Source organism: Leptopilina heterotoma, unplaced genomic scaffold (genome assembly GCF_015476425.1).
Source record: "Leptopilina heterotoma isolate Lh14 unplaced genomic scaffold, ASM1547642v1 Lhet_152, whole genome shotgun sequence".
In the NCBI taxonomy this organism is placed as follows: Eukaryota; Metazoa; Arthropoda; class Insecta; order Hymenoptera; family Figitidae; genus Leptopilina; species Leptopilina heterotoma.
Genome location: NW_025110868.1, coordinates 872,603 through 890,076, shown reverse-complemented (window position 1 = coordinate 890,076; position 17,474 = coordinate 872,603). Strand labels below are relative to the sequence as shown.

The following is a 17,474-nucleotide window of genomic DNA, read 5'->3' as shown; positions in this document are numbered from 1 at the left end:
TTGAAAATAATTGAATTTTGCATTGAATTTTCCTAAAATTCCCGAAAATAATTGAATTTCTACGAAAAATGTTATTACTTTGTAAATATCCCAGGCGCGAAAGACCAATGCTGACAATAAATTAAACCTTGATTGAGTCTTGAACGCTCAGTGTGGGTAACCCACAGTAGAAGCAGGCTTTACATCACTGTCACTCAATATTAGTTCAATATTGGTTCAACATTGGGCCCAATGCTCGTCCCATGCTCGATTCAAGACTCGGTCAATCTTTATGTGTGAAGCTCGAACATCTAATCTTGATTCAAGCTTGAATCAATCTTTACACAATATTCAGTTTATCTTTATTTATTACCGTGTTCACTTAATTAAATAATATTATAATAATTATAATTATAATAATTGTTTCAAATAATAATAATAATTAACATTAAGTTATTAATTGATAAATAAATATTTATGTTTATTTAGTATAAATATATTATTAATTGTAAAGTTAAATGGGAAATTTTTTTTTTATAAATGTTTTCAAAATTATTATAGATAATTAATAAATAATAATTAAAATGTGCAATAAATATTCCTGACACTGCATCATATTTAATAATTTTATTAATTATGTTAATTTTTAATATTAATTTAATTAATTAATTATTATTTATTAATTAATTATCATAATTATTAATAATTATTATTCAATTAATAAATATTATTATAATAATTAACAATTACAATATTTAACATTATAATTCATTATTATTCCAAATTATATTTATTTAAATAATAGGTATATTATTAATATATCTAATAATAAATAATGTTAATAATTTTGTTACTGAATAATAAAAAATATCAATTATTTATCGATGTTTATTAAATTATTCATTAAATATTTTTAATTTTAAAATGTTTTAAAAGTTGAATTTTGTAATGATTATAATTTTATTATGAGTTATTTAATATTTATTTTTAATAATTAAAATAATTCAGGATTAGTATGTGTAAAATTTTTAGTCATAGTTTTCACTTTGCCCTTATAAGTAACAAAATATACGGCACTGGCATTAATATATTAGATTGTCCCGAGTTCTCATCGAGACTCAGTGGCCGTGCGGTTTAAGTGGTTGCGTCAAGGACTTCCGGAATGCGTCTGGGGCGGGGGGGACGTGAGTTCGATTCCACATGCGAGCGGATTTTTTCATTATAAGCGTTACATAAAATAATAAAATTACTATTTAATCTGTATAATTAATAAGTGTTGTGAATAAAAACTTGTGAACTTGTTTGTAAATAATATTAAAAGTCTGTTAAAAATGAAGTTAAAAAATGTACCAATTATCACAAATTGTCTTTTTTTGCTAAAATTATTTTTCAATATTATTATGTTAAATGACATTTATTGTTAGTAATATGATATTTATATGAAAATAATATAATTATTATAATAATAACTTATTGTCATTAAATATGTAAATACATATATATTAATAACAATACTGTTTAATATTAATAATAATAATTAATATATTCACGTTATATTGAATGAACGCGTGAGAAGCGTGTAAATTTGGGAACAGTGGAAGCAGTCTTGTTCAGTCCTGCTTTCGGCTTCCGCAGCATTGATTGAAGATTGAACGCCAGTCTTCAACAAAGACTGAGCGTCAGGTTTACATCGGTGTTACTATTCCGGACTGAAGCAGCCTTGCTTTCGCTGTCCCACCAATCTTCAACCAATACTGACGAAGCCACAATCAAGCTTCGTAAAGCCTGAACTCACTGTCAGCTCGCGCCTGGGTAATTGAATTTTGCAATCATTTTTATTTAAAATTCCTGAAAATAATTGAATTTCTAGGAAAATTTTTCTTATATATCAAGATAATTGAAAAAATTCGAAAAATTGCGAAAAAATTTTTGTAATAATATTAAATATACTATATATTAAAGAATTCAACATTATTTTCAAAGATTTTAATTTGAAACCTTTTCAGAATTCTACTGGAATTCAATTATTCCATTTTTCTTAAAATTGAATTCTCATAAAGAATTTTATTAATAAATTTTTAAATAATTGAATTCTTTTGAGAAATTTTAATAAAATTTTTAAGAATATTTACATTTTTCGAGGAATTCGATTAAAATTGTATAAAGAATAATTGAAATTCTGCAATGAGTTTTATTATTTATGAAAATAATTGAATTCCTAAAAAGAATTTTATTATTTACGAAAATAATTGAATGCCTGTAAAAATTTTATTATTTTCAAAAATAATTGATACTTTCACAATTCGAAAAAATGTTTAAACATAAATTGAGTTTCTGTGAATAATTGAATTTTTATTGAAAATAATTGATTTATAAAGAAATTTGTTAACATTTTCGAAACTAATTTCATTCTTTCTAAAAATTTTATTAGAAAAATAATTGAAATTTCTATCTATAAATTTTATTTTAAAAAAATGAATTGAAAATAATTGAATTTTTTCGAAAAATTTTATTATTTATGAAAATAATTGAATTCTTCATAAGAATTTTATTATTTATAAAGTAAATTAATTTCTTCTTAAGTATTGTATTGAAAATATTTTAAATTCTGCAAAAAATTTTATTCTGCAAAAAAATAATTGATTTATAAAGGAATTTTTTCAATTTTTTGAAAATAATTGAATTTTGGAGAAGAATTTTATTACTTTTAAAAATAATTGAATTATTGCGACGAAATTTATAAAAAATTCGTAATTGAATCCCTGTGGAATTTTTGTTATTTATGAAAATAATTAAGTGTTTGCGTAAATTTTTATTATTTTTTTAATTAAATAATTGAATACTTTTGCAATTTTTTTATTAAAATAGTAGATATTGGAAATAATTTAACTGAGAGGAATTTTTTGAAATTAATTGAATTTCGAAGAAGATTTTTATTTATTCTAAAAATAATTGAAATTTTGACTAGAATTTAAAAAAAATTTTTGAATATAATTGAATTTCAGAGAAGAATTTTATTACTTTTAAAATAATTGAAATTTTGCGAAGAATTTTATTAAAATTTTTGAATATAATTGACTTTTGGAGAAGAATTTAATTATTTTTGAAGCTAATTAAAATTTTGACAAGAATTTTTAAAAAATTTTGAACATAATTGAATTTTTGCGAAGAATTTTATTACTTTTGAAAATAATAGAATTTCTCCAATAATTTGTAATTTTTCTAAAGTTATCCAAATTTTCATCTTTTTTGAATCAAATTACGGATTTTACGGACCTTTAAGGGATTTACGGACATAGTTCAAGCCCTGATTGATTAATAGGCACCGAAAATTTTCTTTCGCGTGGCAAAATTTATAATCGTTCGTTAATTCCTACAGAAAACACATTTAGAGTGGTGTTGGAAAAAAATAATCGTGGACTTGGTCTGAGCGTTTCCGGAGGTGGAACCGCTGGCCCGGTCAGGGTGAAAAGACTCTTTCCGCAACAACCAGCTGCACTTTCTCACAAACTTGAACAGGGAGATATTCTCTTAGCAGCCAACGGAATTCCACTCACCGGTCTCACCAACTATGTAAGTAATTTTATTTCAAGAACAACTTATATACATTTAAGAAGAAAAAGAAGACGAGGAAGAAAAAAAATAATAAAAATAAACAACGAAATTCCTCTCATTTAAACACTCTTGTCACTTATTCAACGAAAGTCACTTATTACATCCCTTTTCTACACTCGGAAAAAATAAAATACTTTCCTCACTATACAACCTGAAATGCACTTCATCTCTTATTCTTAATATATTTTCTCAATAATTATAATCTGAGATCAGAAAAATAACAGAAAACTTTTAATGAATACAATAAGAGAGGGAAGAAAACCTGGGAATTTAAAACACAAACGGAAATTGCAGAAACGACAAAAAAAAGTAAAAGAGACACTTGAGAATTTTTAAAAAGTCAAATTGAAATAATTTCTAAGTAATAATTGTATGATCATTCTTCAAGAATGATGAATGAATTTTCAAAGAGTTGAAAATAGTAAAAAATAAAATATAAAATTAAAGAAAAATTGTTATTCATAGAAAAAAAGCACACACGTCTATTAAATTCCCAGCAACTTGTATATATATTTATCGTCGAAAATATAAATAGAGCAACAGAAAAAAAAATAAATAGAGTGAAAATAAAAAAGATCAATATGATTTGTGAGTATGCCAAAATGAAAATCTCTCCCTTAGTTGATGAAAAGCAATAAAATATCGCCCAAAGAGTAGTAATAGAGGGGAATAATATTATAAAAAAAAGCAAAAATGAGAAATGACATACAAGAATTTTTTGAAGACACAAATCAATACTATAAAGCAGATACTAGAGAGAATATAAGAGAGACGAAATGTTTCAATCTTAGATATTCGATATAGTCATATAACCTAAAATTGAAAAGTAATATTACACAGTAATATTACAAATATTACGATGAGGTAAAATTTTATTCGACCAAAGGGATGAGACGAGGCAGGCAGGCGGCGCGGTCGATTTCTTAAAAAGCAGTTATCCTCACTTGAAATTTCGAAAGAGCGTATGGAAATTTATGGAAATCCATTATTTCACTTCCGCACAAATTTTTCCATATTAAAACTTCTTCGTGTATGATTTCTCCTGGGATATATATATATATAGATACGTATGATTTTTATAACCATTCCAATAATAAAATTTAGAAAACGAAAAAGATCACCATCTTTGTTTATTGAAAGATGAGAAGAAAAAATAGTTGGAAAAAAAGAGAGAATTTAATTAAAAAGAAAAATATTGTTGAGTCGGTTCTTTTTTTTCGTCTATCAATTTTCGGAATCTATTCAAATTACCCTTAATAACGTTTTATTATCATCCTATCCTTTCATTTTTTATCTTTTGTGAATACTCGATAACAATGAAATAGAGAATCTCCCTCTCTCTCACTTCAAGGTTGAATAAAATATCCAGGGGAGGTTCTTGAGAGCTATATGAAACAGTTTCACGCAAATATTCAATTATATAGAAAAGAGTTATTCAATTTCTAAGAAAGAAGAAGAAGAAGAAAAAACTGAAGGGAAAGAGAAATGGAAATTTTTATTATAAATATTTAAGTTGAATTTTCAGTTTCTGTTTGCTGACAATTTTTCGTCAAAACATTTTTACTGGTCCTAAACTACTACAAGAGCAATTCCAATTATTATCTGAGTCATCAAAATTAATTTAATTCACAATTTATAAAAAGTAACCACAGCCGATAATCAGCAGAAGATGAAAAAATTTTTTTTTGAGCGGACTTTATCTTCTGTTTACTAACAATTGTTGGTCAAAAAAATTTTTACTGATCCTAAACTACTACAAGAACAATTCAAAGTATAATCTGGGGCATCAAAATTAATTTAATTCACAATTCATAAAAAGTAACCACAGCCGATAATCAGCAGAAGATTTTTTTAAATAAAATTTTAAAATTCGGATCTAATTAAACTTTAAGAATAAATTCTTTTTTCCAGGAAAAGTTATTTTATGTCAGAGAAGAATAAACAACAGTTTTTGAGGACCGTACCTTTTCAGAAAATAATCAGGGTTGATACAAAAAATTAATTTTATTTTTCCCTGACATTTCCCTGATTTCCAGACAAAATTTTGACTTTTTCCCTGACCCTAAAATACATTTTAAAATTCAACAACTTATAAGAATATTATTATAAAACATAAAGATATCAATCACTCCGAGTCTTCGACTCGGAGCAATTGATATCTTCATGTTTTATAAAAATTTTAATTTTCATGAAATTTTTCAAAAAAAATTAAATTATTTACAAAAATTATAATACAATTCGTTGCAAGAATTCAATTATTTTCATAAATAATAAAATTCTTTACAGGGTTTCAATTATTTTATTTTTAATACAATTTTAAGTAAATTTCTCGAAAAATGAAATTATCTTCAAAAATTTCTTGCAATAATTCAAATACATTTCACAAATAATGAAATTCTTCGCTAAAATTTAAAAATTTTCAAAATTTACTATTTTAATAAAAGTTCTCAAAAGAATTCAATTATTTAAAAGAAATGTAATAAAATTCGTTGCAGGAATTCAATTATTTTCATAAATAATAAGATTCTTTACATTATTTCAATTATTAAAAAAAAAAAATTTCTTTTAATTGATTGCAAGAATTCAATTACTTCCATAAATTAAAATAAAATTCTTCACAGGATTTCAATTATTTTTAATATAATTTTAAGTAAAATTCTCGAAAAATGAAATTATCTTCAAAAATTTTTTGCAAGAACTTAATTACATTTAATCAATATAATGAAATTCTTCGTTGAAATTCAAATATTTTCAAAATCTACTATTTGAATAAAAGTTCGCAAAAGAATTTAATTATTTAAATAAAATGTAATAAAATTTATTGCAGGAATTCATATATTTTTACAAGTAATAAAATTTTTCACATGAATTCAATTATTTAAAAAAAAATTTTGAAAAAATTGATTGAAAAAATTGATTGAATTCAATTACTTTCATAAATTAATAAAATTTTTCACAGAATTTTAATTATTTTTAATACAATTTTAAGTAAATTCTTCAAAAAATGTAATTATTTTCAAAAGTTTTATTACAATTCTTCGAAAGAATTCAATTATCAATTATTTTTAAGAATTCATGCTATAATGTTTTTAATATTCAATTATTATCTAAAATTAATTTTTAAATCAATTTTTATCGGAAAATTCTACGAGAATTCAATTATTTAAATGCGAAAATAAATAATTTATTGAATAAATGAATATTTCTCGAAATTGAATTATCATAAAGAATTTTATCATCAAAATTGAATTTTTTTCGAGGAATTTTAATAAAATTTTCAAGAATAATTACATTTTTCGAGGAATTCAATTAAAAATGTATTAAAAATAATTGAAATTCTATGATGAGTTTTATTATTCAATGAAAATAATTGAATTCCTTTAAAAAATGTTATTATTTATGAAAATAATTGAATTATTGCGAAGAAATTTATGAAAAATTTGTAAATAGTTGAATTCCTGTGAAATTCTTATTATTTATGAAAATAATTTAATATTTGCTTAGAATTTTGTCTACATTTTTTTTTAAATAATTGAATTCTTTTGAAAAATTTTATTAAACTAGTAGATATTGAAAATCATTGAATTGGTGAAAATTTTTTGACAATAATTGAAATTTTGCAATGAATTTTATTAATATTTTTGAAAATAATTGAAATTTGGAGAAGAATTTTATTATTTTTAAAGATAATTGAATTTTGATGGGAATTTTTTTAAATTTTTGAACATAATTGAATTTATGCGAAAAATTTTATTACTTTTCAATATAATTGAATGTCTGCAAGTATTTGTAACTTCACCAAAATTCAATTTTTTCCAGTTACTTTAATAAAAATCCCTGACTTTTCCCTGATTTCCCTGACCTGTGGCAACCCTGATAATCATTTGTTAAAAAATTGACATTTTTTTTAAAAAAAGTGCCATTTTTGAATATAATTAAATATGTAGACCTAATTAACCTTCAAGACTAGTTTTCTTCTTTGAGAAAAAATTTTTTCATAAGTGAGAGAAGAATAATAAACAATTTTTGGATACAACACTTTTTCGAAAAATATCTGTTTTTTCAAAAAGTGCCATTTTCTCGAATTAAATACCATTTTTAAATGAAATTAAAAATTTAGACCTAATTAAGCTTCAAGACCAGATTTTTTTTTCGTAAAAAAATTATTTCATATGTAAGAGAAGAAGAAAACAGAAAAATATATATTTTCTATTATCTAAAAGAATTCTTATTAAATTTCCGAGAGAGAGAGAACCAGATTAAAGAATGAAAGGCCAAGAGGGAAAATAACCGTGGAGATTAATTATAAATTCAAAAGATATAGTCCAAAGAAGAGGAAACAATGCATAATTGAAGAATTTATAAAGTCGGGTTGCATAAAATTGTCGAGGGAAAAAGAGAGATAGAAATAGAGGAAGTAATAAGTTTCAAGTTAATGACCCAATATCAGGAAACTATCCACCATTTGAAGATGGTTATTAATTCTATGTTTTCAGGAGGCCCTTGAAGTTCTACGGACAACTTCCAATAAGGTCGAGCTAGTGGTGTGTCGATTGCCCAGTGAATCAACCGGAACTAGTCCCGATATACCTCTGCCACCGCCGCCACCACCGGTTCGAAGAGAGCCACCACCACCCCTACGGATATTAAATCCCTTACCACCGCTTCAGATCGAACCCTGTGGAGTACGTAATGGCAATTTTATTTCCTTTTCCACCTCTTTACCCTTCTAACAGAATTTTACTAAAATTAATGCTAAATAACTTCACTTTCATCCAATCGAATTTTTTCAAATAAAATCCTTCTTTCACTTACAAGTTAGAAATCACTTTTTTTCTTTACTACTCACTCCAGATTTTTATAATCTTCACGTAAATATTCAAATAGTGATATATTTTTTATTATATAATTGAAAAAGTTTAAAGTATACGCAGCATTTGGAAATATTTTCTTTAATTAACAACTTCACTACTAAATTAACGATTTTTGCCCCAAAATGTAAATTTTTTAATTTTAAAGTTTCGAAAGTTCAAATGAATGCCGATATTTTTTTGTTACTTCATTTAATTTGCATTTAATGAAAAAAATGATTAAGTATATTAAACAAAATTTACTCTTGATTTAGTAAAAATATCTAGCTTACATTATTTTTCATTTCGTTTAGTGAATTTTTAAAACTTTACTTAATTTGTATTTTATTTAAAAAATTATTCTGTATATTCAACAAGATTTACTTTTAATTTAGTAAAAATGTCTAACTTTCATAATTTTTCATTTTATTAAGTAAATTTTTAAAAGTATTTAAATACAACAAATTTTTCATTCGTTTGAACGTTCAAAAATGTAGGAATAATGTAGGTAATATCAATTCTTTTACTAAAAAATTTATGATTACTGAAAATTTTATTCAAAAAACGACAATTTTTGGGACAGTAATCTGTTCTAAAAACTTTTTTGTACTTTATAAAAAATTTTCAAGTGTAAAAAACAATTACTAAAATATTAAAAGTCGCATTCAGTTTTTCAAAAACAATTTTTTTTTCTAAAAATTAGAGACTTTTGAAAATTTGGGACAAAAAATAATTTCCGGGACAGTATTCGGTCCAAAAACATTTTTTTCTATTCGTCAAGTGTAAAAAACAACCATGTAAAATTTAATCTAGCGTTTAGTTTGTCAATAAATTTTTTTTTTCAAATTAAAGTTTTTTTTGTAAATTTTGGAGGCAAAAAGTGACGAATTCCAGGACAAAAATCGGTACAAAAATTATTTTTGAACCATAAATAATAGTCGAGAGTAAAAAACATTGATAAAAAATTTAATCTGTAATATAGTTTGTCGATAACAATTATTTTTTGGCAAATTAATGTTTTTTGGAAATTCCGGGACAAAAAATAATTTCCGGGACAGTAATCGATCAAAAATTTTTTTTCCTAATCGTCAAGAGTAAAAACCAACAATATAAAATTTAATCTTGCCTTTAGTTTGTCAATAAAATTTTTTTTTCTAAATTGAAGATTTTTGAAAATTTTGGACAAAAAATGAAAATTTCCGGTACAGCAATCGAACCAAAATCTTTTTTGAGTAAAAGATTAATATTTCAAATCGTTCCTCTCCAAATGTGAAACTATTAAAAATTACATACATGTTTCGGAATTAAAATGAAAAAGTTTCTTTTTTTTCAATTTGAATCTTCACCTATTTTTCCAATGCTTTCAAAAAAGCGAAACAAAAATTATTATTGAAAATCATTAAACGAGAACTGTGCGACAATATAAGGAACGCATGCGAATACTCCCCGAGGATCATTAGTTCAAATTTCCAGTATTATCGTTGTCAATAATATCGACTTTCAATTTAGCCCCTAATATTTTAATTATTTAAAATCACAGAAAATAATTTAACTTAATTTTCATTTAATACAAATTGCCAATTGAATATTTATTTATTTATTATTTATCAAGTAAATTTTTTAATTATTTACTTAATTAATTTTTCAAAGCTCCTAAAGTTCTGAGCGTTCAAATTAACGAAATTTATTTATTTATTCTTCAAAATAAAATTTTATTACAATAATTTTGTGTCACTTGACAAAAATATTAATTATAAATTTTCTATTATATAAAATTAAAATTTTTAAATTTCATTACAAACAATAATTTATGGAAATATGTTCACTTGAACGTTCGAAACTTGTGGATCATATTTTTCATTTAGTTCTAATATTTAATTTAAATAAATTTTTATTCATTAAAATTTTGTTCCTTATATTTTCTTTTCTATTATTTTTCAAATGTTTAAAAAATATCAAATTATTAAAAATCTTAAATAGTCTATGAATTTTCTTTCTCAAATTAAAAAAAAATCCATATTGCAGTTGCAATTTTTAGAAATAATCAATAAATTTATTTTTGTATTAAAATAATTCAATTCTCGTACAACTTTTTCATACGAATTAATTTGAAAAGGAATTTTAGTTCAAATTTTAGAAAATATTTCAAAAATTAAAAGAATTGCAGTTCTAATTTTAATTAAATTTCAAAAGATTTTACAGAAAATATTAATTGCTCCTGGACAAATAAATAACAAGTATTTAAATTATTAAACAAAAATCAATGAAATTTTGAAAAATTTTATTTGAAAATTTTGAAAAAATCCGATATTTAAAAAATCGTTAATAAAATTTTTTGAAAATGTTTGTTTAAGAAAATTGAAAAAATAGGAAATTTTCCTAAATTTGGTTAAAATAAATTTTATATTTCAAAGAAATTTATTTTCTTACTATAAAAAATTATTTTTAAATATTATTGTATTTTTTTGGAGAATTGTAACTAAAACTTTGGAAAATAATTAAATTTTACAAAATTTTTTGTATTTAAATAATTTAATATTATCGTTGAATTCTAATATAAGAATTGATTCAAAAAATAATTTCAGTTAAAATTTAAAAAAATAATTGAATATTAAAAGCGTTATAATTTTCTCCTAATTACATTATAATTATGTATAATTTACTAGATTAATAATACATAAGTATATAAAATTATATATAATTAGGAGAAAGATAAATAAGAAATTAAAAATTCCACTTGTAAATATCCATAAACAAGAATAAAACAAAATAAAAATAGAAAAAATATTTAACAATTTTGATACGCTGGAAATTTGAACGACATTCCCCCCTTTGTTTTGAAAAATTAATCGTAAGAATAAAAACAATTATCGACAATAAATTAATTAATTAAACTAATTAAATTAAATAATTAATTCTCTAAATCGACGAAAAATTAAATTTCCTCCTTTTGTCGAAAAAATTAAAGAAGAAAAAAATCTAACCCTGAATTTTTCTTTTTTTTCTGTTCTCTCAAGGAATTTGATATAGAAATGACAAAAGTGTCCGGAAGTTTAGGTTTCACGTTGAGAAAAGCCGATAGCAGTGCCCTAGGTCATTATATTCGAGCTTTGGTGAGAGAACCAGCTTTAAGCGATGGAAGAATTCGACCTGGTGATAAAATTGTTGCCGTTGATGGAGCACCGCTCTCGCCAATGAGTCACGAGGAAGCTGTTGCTCTTCTCCGACAATGCGGTCCAAAGGTAAAACTTCGTCTCTATCGTGATTTGGCACAAACTCCAGTTTCAGCCTTATCGCCAACGGAACCTGATCACCCACTACGTCCGCCACGAACTAGTTTAAGGTAACTTTTTTTTTTGCTTTTGGAGCAATTGACACTAAAAAAAAATGGAGAAAAGCCGCATTAAATTTTCTTACACTTCATTGGAACACAGTTGAAAATATGAAAATCTCTGACAATAAAATTTAACGAAATGAAAAAACGAGATTGGAAATATTCTTCTGAATTCTCTGATTCGAAACAAACAATTCCTATACCACTTTTTTCTATTTTTCTATTATTCTATTTTCTATATTTCTATTTTTTCTATTTTCTACATTTTCTACATTTTTATTAAAGTTTTCTAATTTTTCCAATTTTTCTATTTTCTGTAAATCTACTTTTCTATTTTTCCATTTCTCAGTTTTTTTAATTTTTCTATTTTTATTTTTATTTATTCCATTTTTTTGGACTTTTCACGTTTACTTGAATTTTTATAGTTTTCTAATTTTCTATTTTTCCTATCTTTCTAGATTATTAATTTTTCTTCTTTTCTATTACTCCAATTTTCTAATTTTCCTATTTTAATCTATTTTCTATTATTTAATGTTTTTATTTTTTCTAGTTTTCTATTTTTCCTATCTTTCTAATTTTGCTATTTTCTATTATTCTACTTTTCTATTTTTTACTTTCCTATTTTTTCTATCTTTCTAGTCTTATAATTTTCCTATTTGTCCATTAATTTATTCTAATTTTCTTCCTTTAGTCTTTTTTTCTATTTTTTATTTTTCTAGTTTTCTACTCTTTTTAATTTTCATCAATTCTATTTTTTGTTGTATTTTTAACGTTTTCTTGAATTTTTCTATTTTCAATTATTCTACTTTTCAATTTTCTATTTTTTCTATCTTTCTAGATTTTTCATTTTTTCATTTTTCTACTTTAGTCTATTTTTTAATTGTTAACTTTTCTAATTTTTCTATTTTAGTCTATTTTTTATTCAATTTTTTTTACCTTTTTATTTTTTCTAATTTTTCTATTTTTCTATTTCCTATTATTCTACTTTTCTACTTTTCTATTTTCTAATATTATACTTTTTCTGCTTTTTTATTTTTCTTTCTTTTCAGTTTTCTGATTTTTATCAATTTTTTTTTTTTTTTTGTATTTTAAACGTTTTCTTGAATTTTTCTATTTTCAATCTTTCTAGATTTTTCATTTTTCTATTTCTCTATTTCTCTATTTTTCTAATTTTTCTACTCTAGTCTATTTTTTAATTGTTAACTTTTCTAATTTTTATATTTTAGTCTATTTTCTATTTTATTTAAAAAAAAATGTTTTTCTAATTTTCTAATTTTTCTATTTTTCTAATTTTTCTACTTCAGTCTATTTTTTAATTGTTAACTTTTCTAATTTTTCTATTTTAGTCTATTTTCTATTCAATTTAAAAAATTTTTTTTCTAATTTTCTAAATTTCCTATTTCTTGTTATTCTACTTTTCTACTTTTCTATTTTCTAATATTCTACTTTTCTGCTTTTTTTATTTTTCTAGTTTTCTACTTTTTATAATTTTCATCAATTATATTTTTTCATGTATTTTTAACGTTTTCTTGAATTTTTCTATTTTCAATAACTATTCTACTTTTCTATTTTTTCCAGCTTTCTAGATTTATAATTTTAATCTATTTTCTCTTTCTCAACGTTGTCTAATTTTTCTATTTTCCATTATTCTATTTTTTTATTTTCCTATTTTTCTTTTTTCTAAATTTCTATTTTTTATATTTTTCAAATTTTTCTATTTCTTATTATTCTACTTTTCAACTTTTCTATTGTCTATTATTCTTCTTTTCTATTTTCCTTTTTTTTATTTTTATATTTTTCTAATTTTGCTATTTTCTATTATTCTACCTTTATTTTTTCTATCTTTCTAGATTTTTAATTTTTCTATTTTTTTTATATTTTATTTTTCCTTTTTCTAGTTTTTTTTCGTTTCCTTGAATTTTTTAGTTTTCAAATAAATTTTTCTATTTTCTATTATTCTACTTTTCTATTTTTTCTATATTCCTAGATTTTTAATTTTACCATTTTACCATTTTTCTATTTTCTATTTTTCTTTTTCTAGTTTACTAATTTTTGAATTTTTTTATTTTTCAGTTTTCTAATTTTTCTATTTTAGTCTATTTTTATAATTTAAATCAATTCTATTTGTTTTTTTTAAGTTATCTTGAATTTTTACAGGTTTCTATTTTTTCAGTTTTTTATTTTCTAAAAAATAGAAACAGAGAAAATATCTATGTTTCTATTTTTTTATTTTTTCCATTCTTTTGTTTCTCTACTTTTCTAATTTTTTATTTTAGTTTATTTTCTATTTTTTTTATATTTCTAGTTTTTTAATTTTTCTATTTCTATTATTCTACATTTCTATTTTCTATTTTTTCTAGCTTTCTAGATTTTTAATTTTTCTATTTTCTATTGATCAAGTTTTTTCTTTTTCAATTTTTTATTCTTCTTTTTTCCTAGTTCTCTAAGTTTTACGTATTTTTTTTATTTTTCTGAGTTTTCTATTTTTCTAGTTTCTTTATTTTCTATTTTTCTACTTTTCTTTCTTCTATTCCAATCTACTCCTAGTTTTTTTGCCTTCGTATTTTTCACGTTTACTCGAATTGAAATCGATTTTTTTCTCATGTATTTTAATCGGATTGTCGCACTTTCTAGACAAGAGGCTGTAGATATGCTTTGTGATTTGGCGGTGAGAAAATTATCCCCAGGACCTAATAACAATGGTTCTAATGATTCGAATCGATCCACATCAGGATCCTACACTTCACCGAGAAAACTTCGAAGACCTGCTCCACGAACACCGAGTACAGAGGCTGACAATGGTACCAAAAATTTTCCAAAAATTAAATCATTATTTTCTTTTCCTCAACTTTTTCTAAAATCAAACTAAATGGAAAAATTATTATCAACAGACTAAATTTTTAATTTAAATTTAACTTTATTAGTTAATTTACTATTTTAATTAAGATTAAATTAATAATACATTTAAACTAATATTTAAATTAATAAAAATTAATATTTACTTTTATATTGAAATTAATATTGAATTTAATTTCGAAATTGATATTAAAATTAATATTGAATTTAATTTCGAAATTGATATTGAAATTAAATTGAAAAATATTTAAAAATCCAAAATACAAAAAAAAAAGAATAGAAAATAAATAAATTGAAAAATTTTTGTTTCCTTTTTTCGCAGGCAATATAAAGAGAAAATTGTCCTCGCAAATGTCAAGTCAAAGTCAAGGCGACACATCAGAATCGGATCAATGTTCGATTAAAACACAAATAACAAATTCACAAGTAAATACACCGTCAGATGATATTATCATTGATCCACCATTATTCTATGACGTCGATTCCTATGATTCATTGAAAATATCGCGACCAAGTTTTCTCGATTTATCAGCGCCACAAGATAAGCCAAATTTTCAATTTAACATCAAGTCCGAGTCAAAGTCGACGAATCGTGCTGGCGGTGATAATAATAATTCATTAAATATCGATGGATTGTCCTGCGATGAATTAGATGGAAATTTACCCTCAGAGCCAGCATCCATGCCACCAGTGTCAACGACAAATAATGACGCTACATTTAGCCATAAGAATCCTGCTTATCAAAGTGCAAATCCCTCATCAAACACCAAAGATATAACAAAGAGCAAAGTATCACACTCCAGCGATCAGGATATTCCAGGTGAATATTTTTTAAATATTATATAATAATTCATTATTCTTTATAAATAATGTTTTTAATTCACTTCAGTAAATTTATCATTTTCAATAAAAATATTTTCGTACTTCATTAATTAATATCATTATTATTATTATTATTATTATTATTATTATTATTATTATTATTATTATTATTATTATTATTATTATTATTATTATTATTATTATTATTATTATTATCACTAGCAAATGTTACGCGGAACGTAATATTCAATTTATTATTATTATTATTATGCAAATTACAAAAATTTTTTATTTTGAAATATAAATTTTTGAATAATTTCAAATTCAAATTTTAAAAAAATTCAATTAATTACTAATTTACTAATTACCTAATTATACTTGTTTATGATTTTCAAAAATTTTAATAAATTCTTCGAAACAATTCAAACAATTCAATTATTTTTTTTAAATAGTAAAATTCTTTGCAAAAATTCAATTATATTCAAATCAATTTGACTAAAGAATTCAATTTTTTTCTTAATTAGTTATAAAAAAAATTTCAATAATATTCAATTATTTTCTAAAATTTTAATCAAATTCAATAATTAAATGTTTAATTTCATCTATTAACAAACAATATTTATATTATAATAAAAACTTGAAAGAAATTGTTCATAAAATTTAATTATTTCAAAATGTTTAATTAAAATTATTTAAAAAAAACTCCATTATTTAAAAAAAAATTCAAAGAAATGCTTCAAAAATAATTTAATTACAATTTTAAAAAATTTTAACAAAATTCTTTGTGAGAATTCAATTATTTTCATAAATAATAACATTCCTCATAAGAATTCAATTATTTTTATAAATATAGTAAAATTTTTGCAAAAATTTCAATTATTTTTAAACAAAATTTTAATAACAATTCACGAACGATTTTTCAACAATTTTAATAAATCTTTTTTGAAAAAATTCAATTATTTTTTTAAATAGTAAAATCTTTGCAAAAATTCAATTATTATCAAAAAAAAATTTCACGAAAGAATTCAATTTTTTTTAATTCGTTATAAAATCTTTGCAAAAATTCAATTATTTTTAATACAATTTTAATAACATTTAATGAGAAAATTCAATTTTAAAAAAATTTTTAATAATATTTTTTGAAAAAATACAATTATGTACTTTCTAAAATTTTAATAAATACTTCGAAACAATTCATTTATATTTATAATAGTAAAATTCTTTGCAAAAATTTAAATTATATTCAAAAGAATCCAATTTTTTCCTAATTCGTTATAAAAAATTTCAATAAAATTCAATTATTTTCTAAAATTTTAATAAATTTTTTGAAAAAATCTTATTTTTTTATATTTTTTAATAATATATTTCGAAAACATTCAATTAGCTTCAAAACAATTTCACAGAAGCATTTCAAAAATTTGTTTGTAAAATAATAATAATAATAATAATAATAATATAATTACGATTGTTACTAACATTTTTTACTATAAATTTTATTTTTTTTTTTTGTTTTTGTTTAATATTATAATTTTTTTATAATTTATTGTCATTTATTGTAAGACAAAAAATACCTTGTAAAATAAAAATAATAAATTCCCCAAAATTTGTAATTAAAATAAAGTTAACGAATTTAAATTAATTTAGTAAATTATTATCCTGTCAACTGAAAGATTTTTCCGAAAAATTTTTAAACGACATCCGAATAATTGTGATAATTAATACTTTCATGTTTCTTAATTAATAAATAAATTATTTAGTAATTAGTTAATTAATTTTTACAAATTAATTAGTAAATTAATTTTACCAATTAATTAGTAAATTAATTTTACCAATTAATTAGTAAATTAATTTTACCAATTAATTAGTAAATTAATTTTACTAATTAATTAAGAAATTAATTTTACCAATTAATTAAATTAATTTTCCCAAGTAATTAAGAAATTAATTTTACCGCAATTAATTAAGAAATTAATATTTTTGCAACGAAGTAGTAAATTAATATTTTGCAATTAAATAGT

The 17,474-nt window shown here is 22.0% G+C and overlaps 1 protein-coding gene across 1 annotated transcript in view; it reads left to right on the top strand.

Moving 5' to 3' along the window:
• LOC122498592 overlaps nucleotides 1–17,474 on the top strand; it is a 101,339-nt gene that overhangs the window by 77,266 nt on the left and 6,599 nt on the right. The window contains exons 5-9 of the mRNA XM_043606391.1: nucleotides 3,359–3,552; nucleotides 8,091–8,279; nucleotides 11,462–11,787; nucleotides 14,413–14,579; nucleotides 14,957–15,454. Coding sequence (XP_043462326.1) covers nucleotides 3,359–3,552; nucleotides 8,091–8,279; nucleotides 11,462–11,787; nucleotides 14,413–14,579; nucleotides 14,957–15,454 — 1,374 coding nt within the window. The remainder of the gene's footprint in view (nucleotides 1–3,358; nucleotides 3,553–8,090; nucleotides 8,280–11,461; nucleotides 11,788–14,412; nucleotides 14,580–14,956; nucleotides 15,455–17,474) is intronic.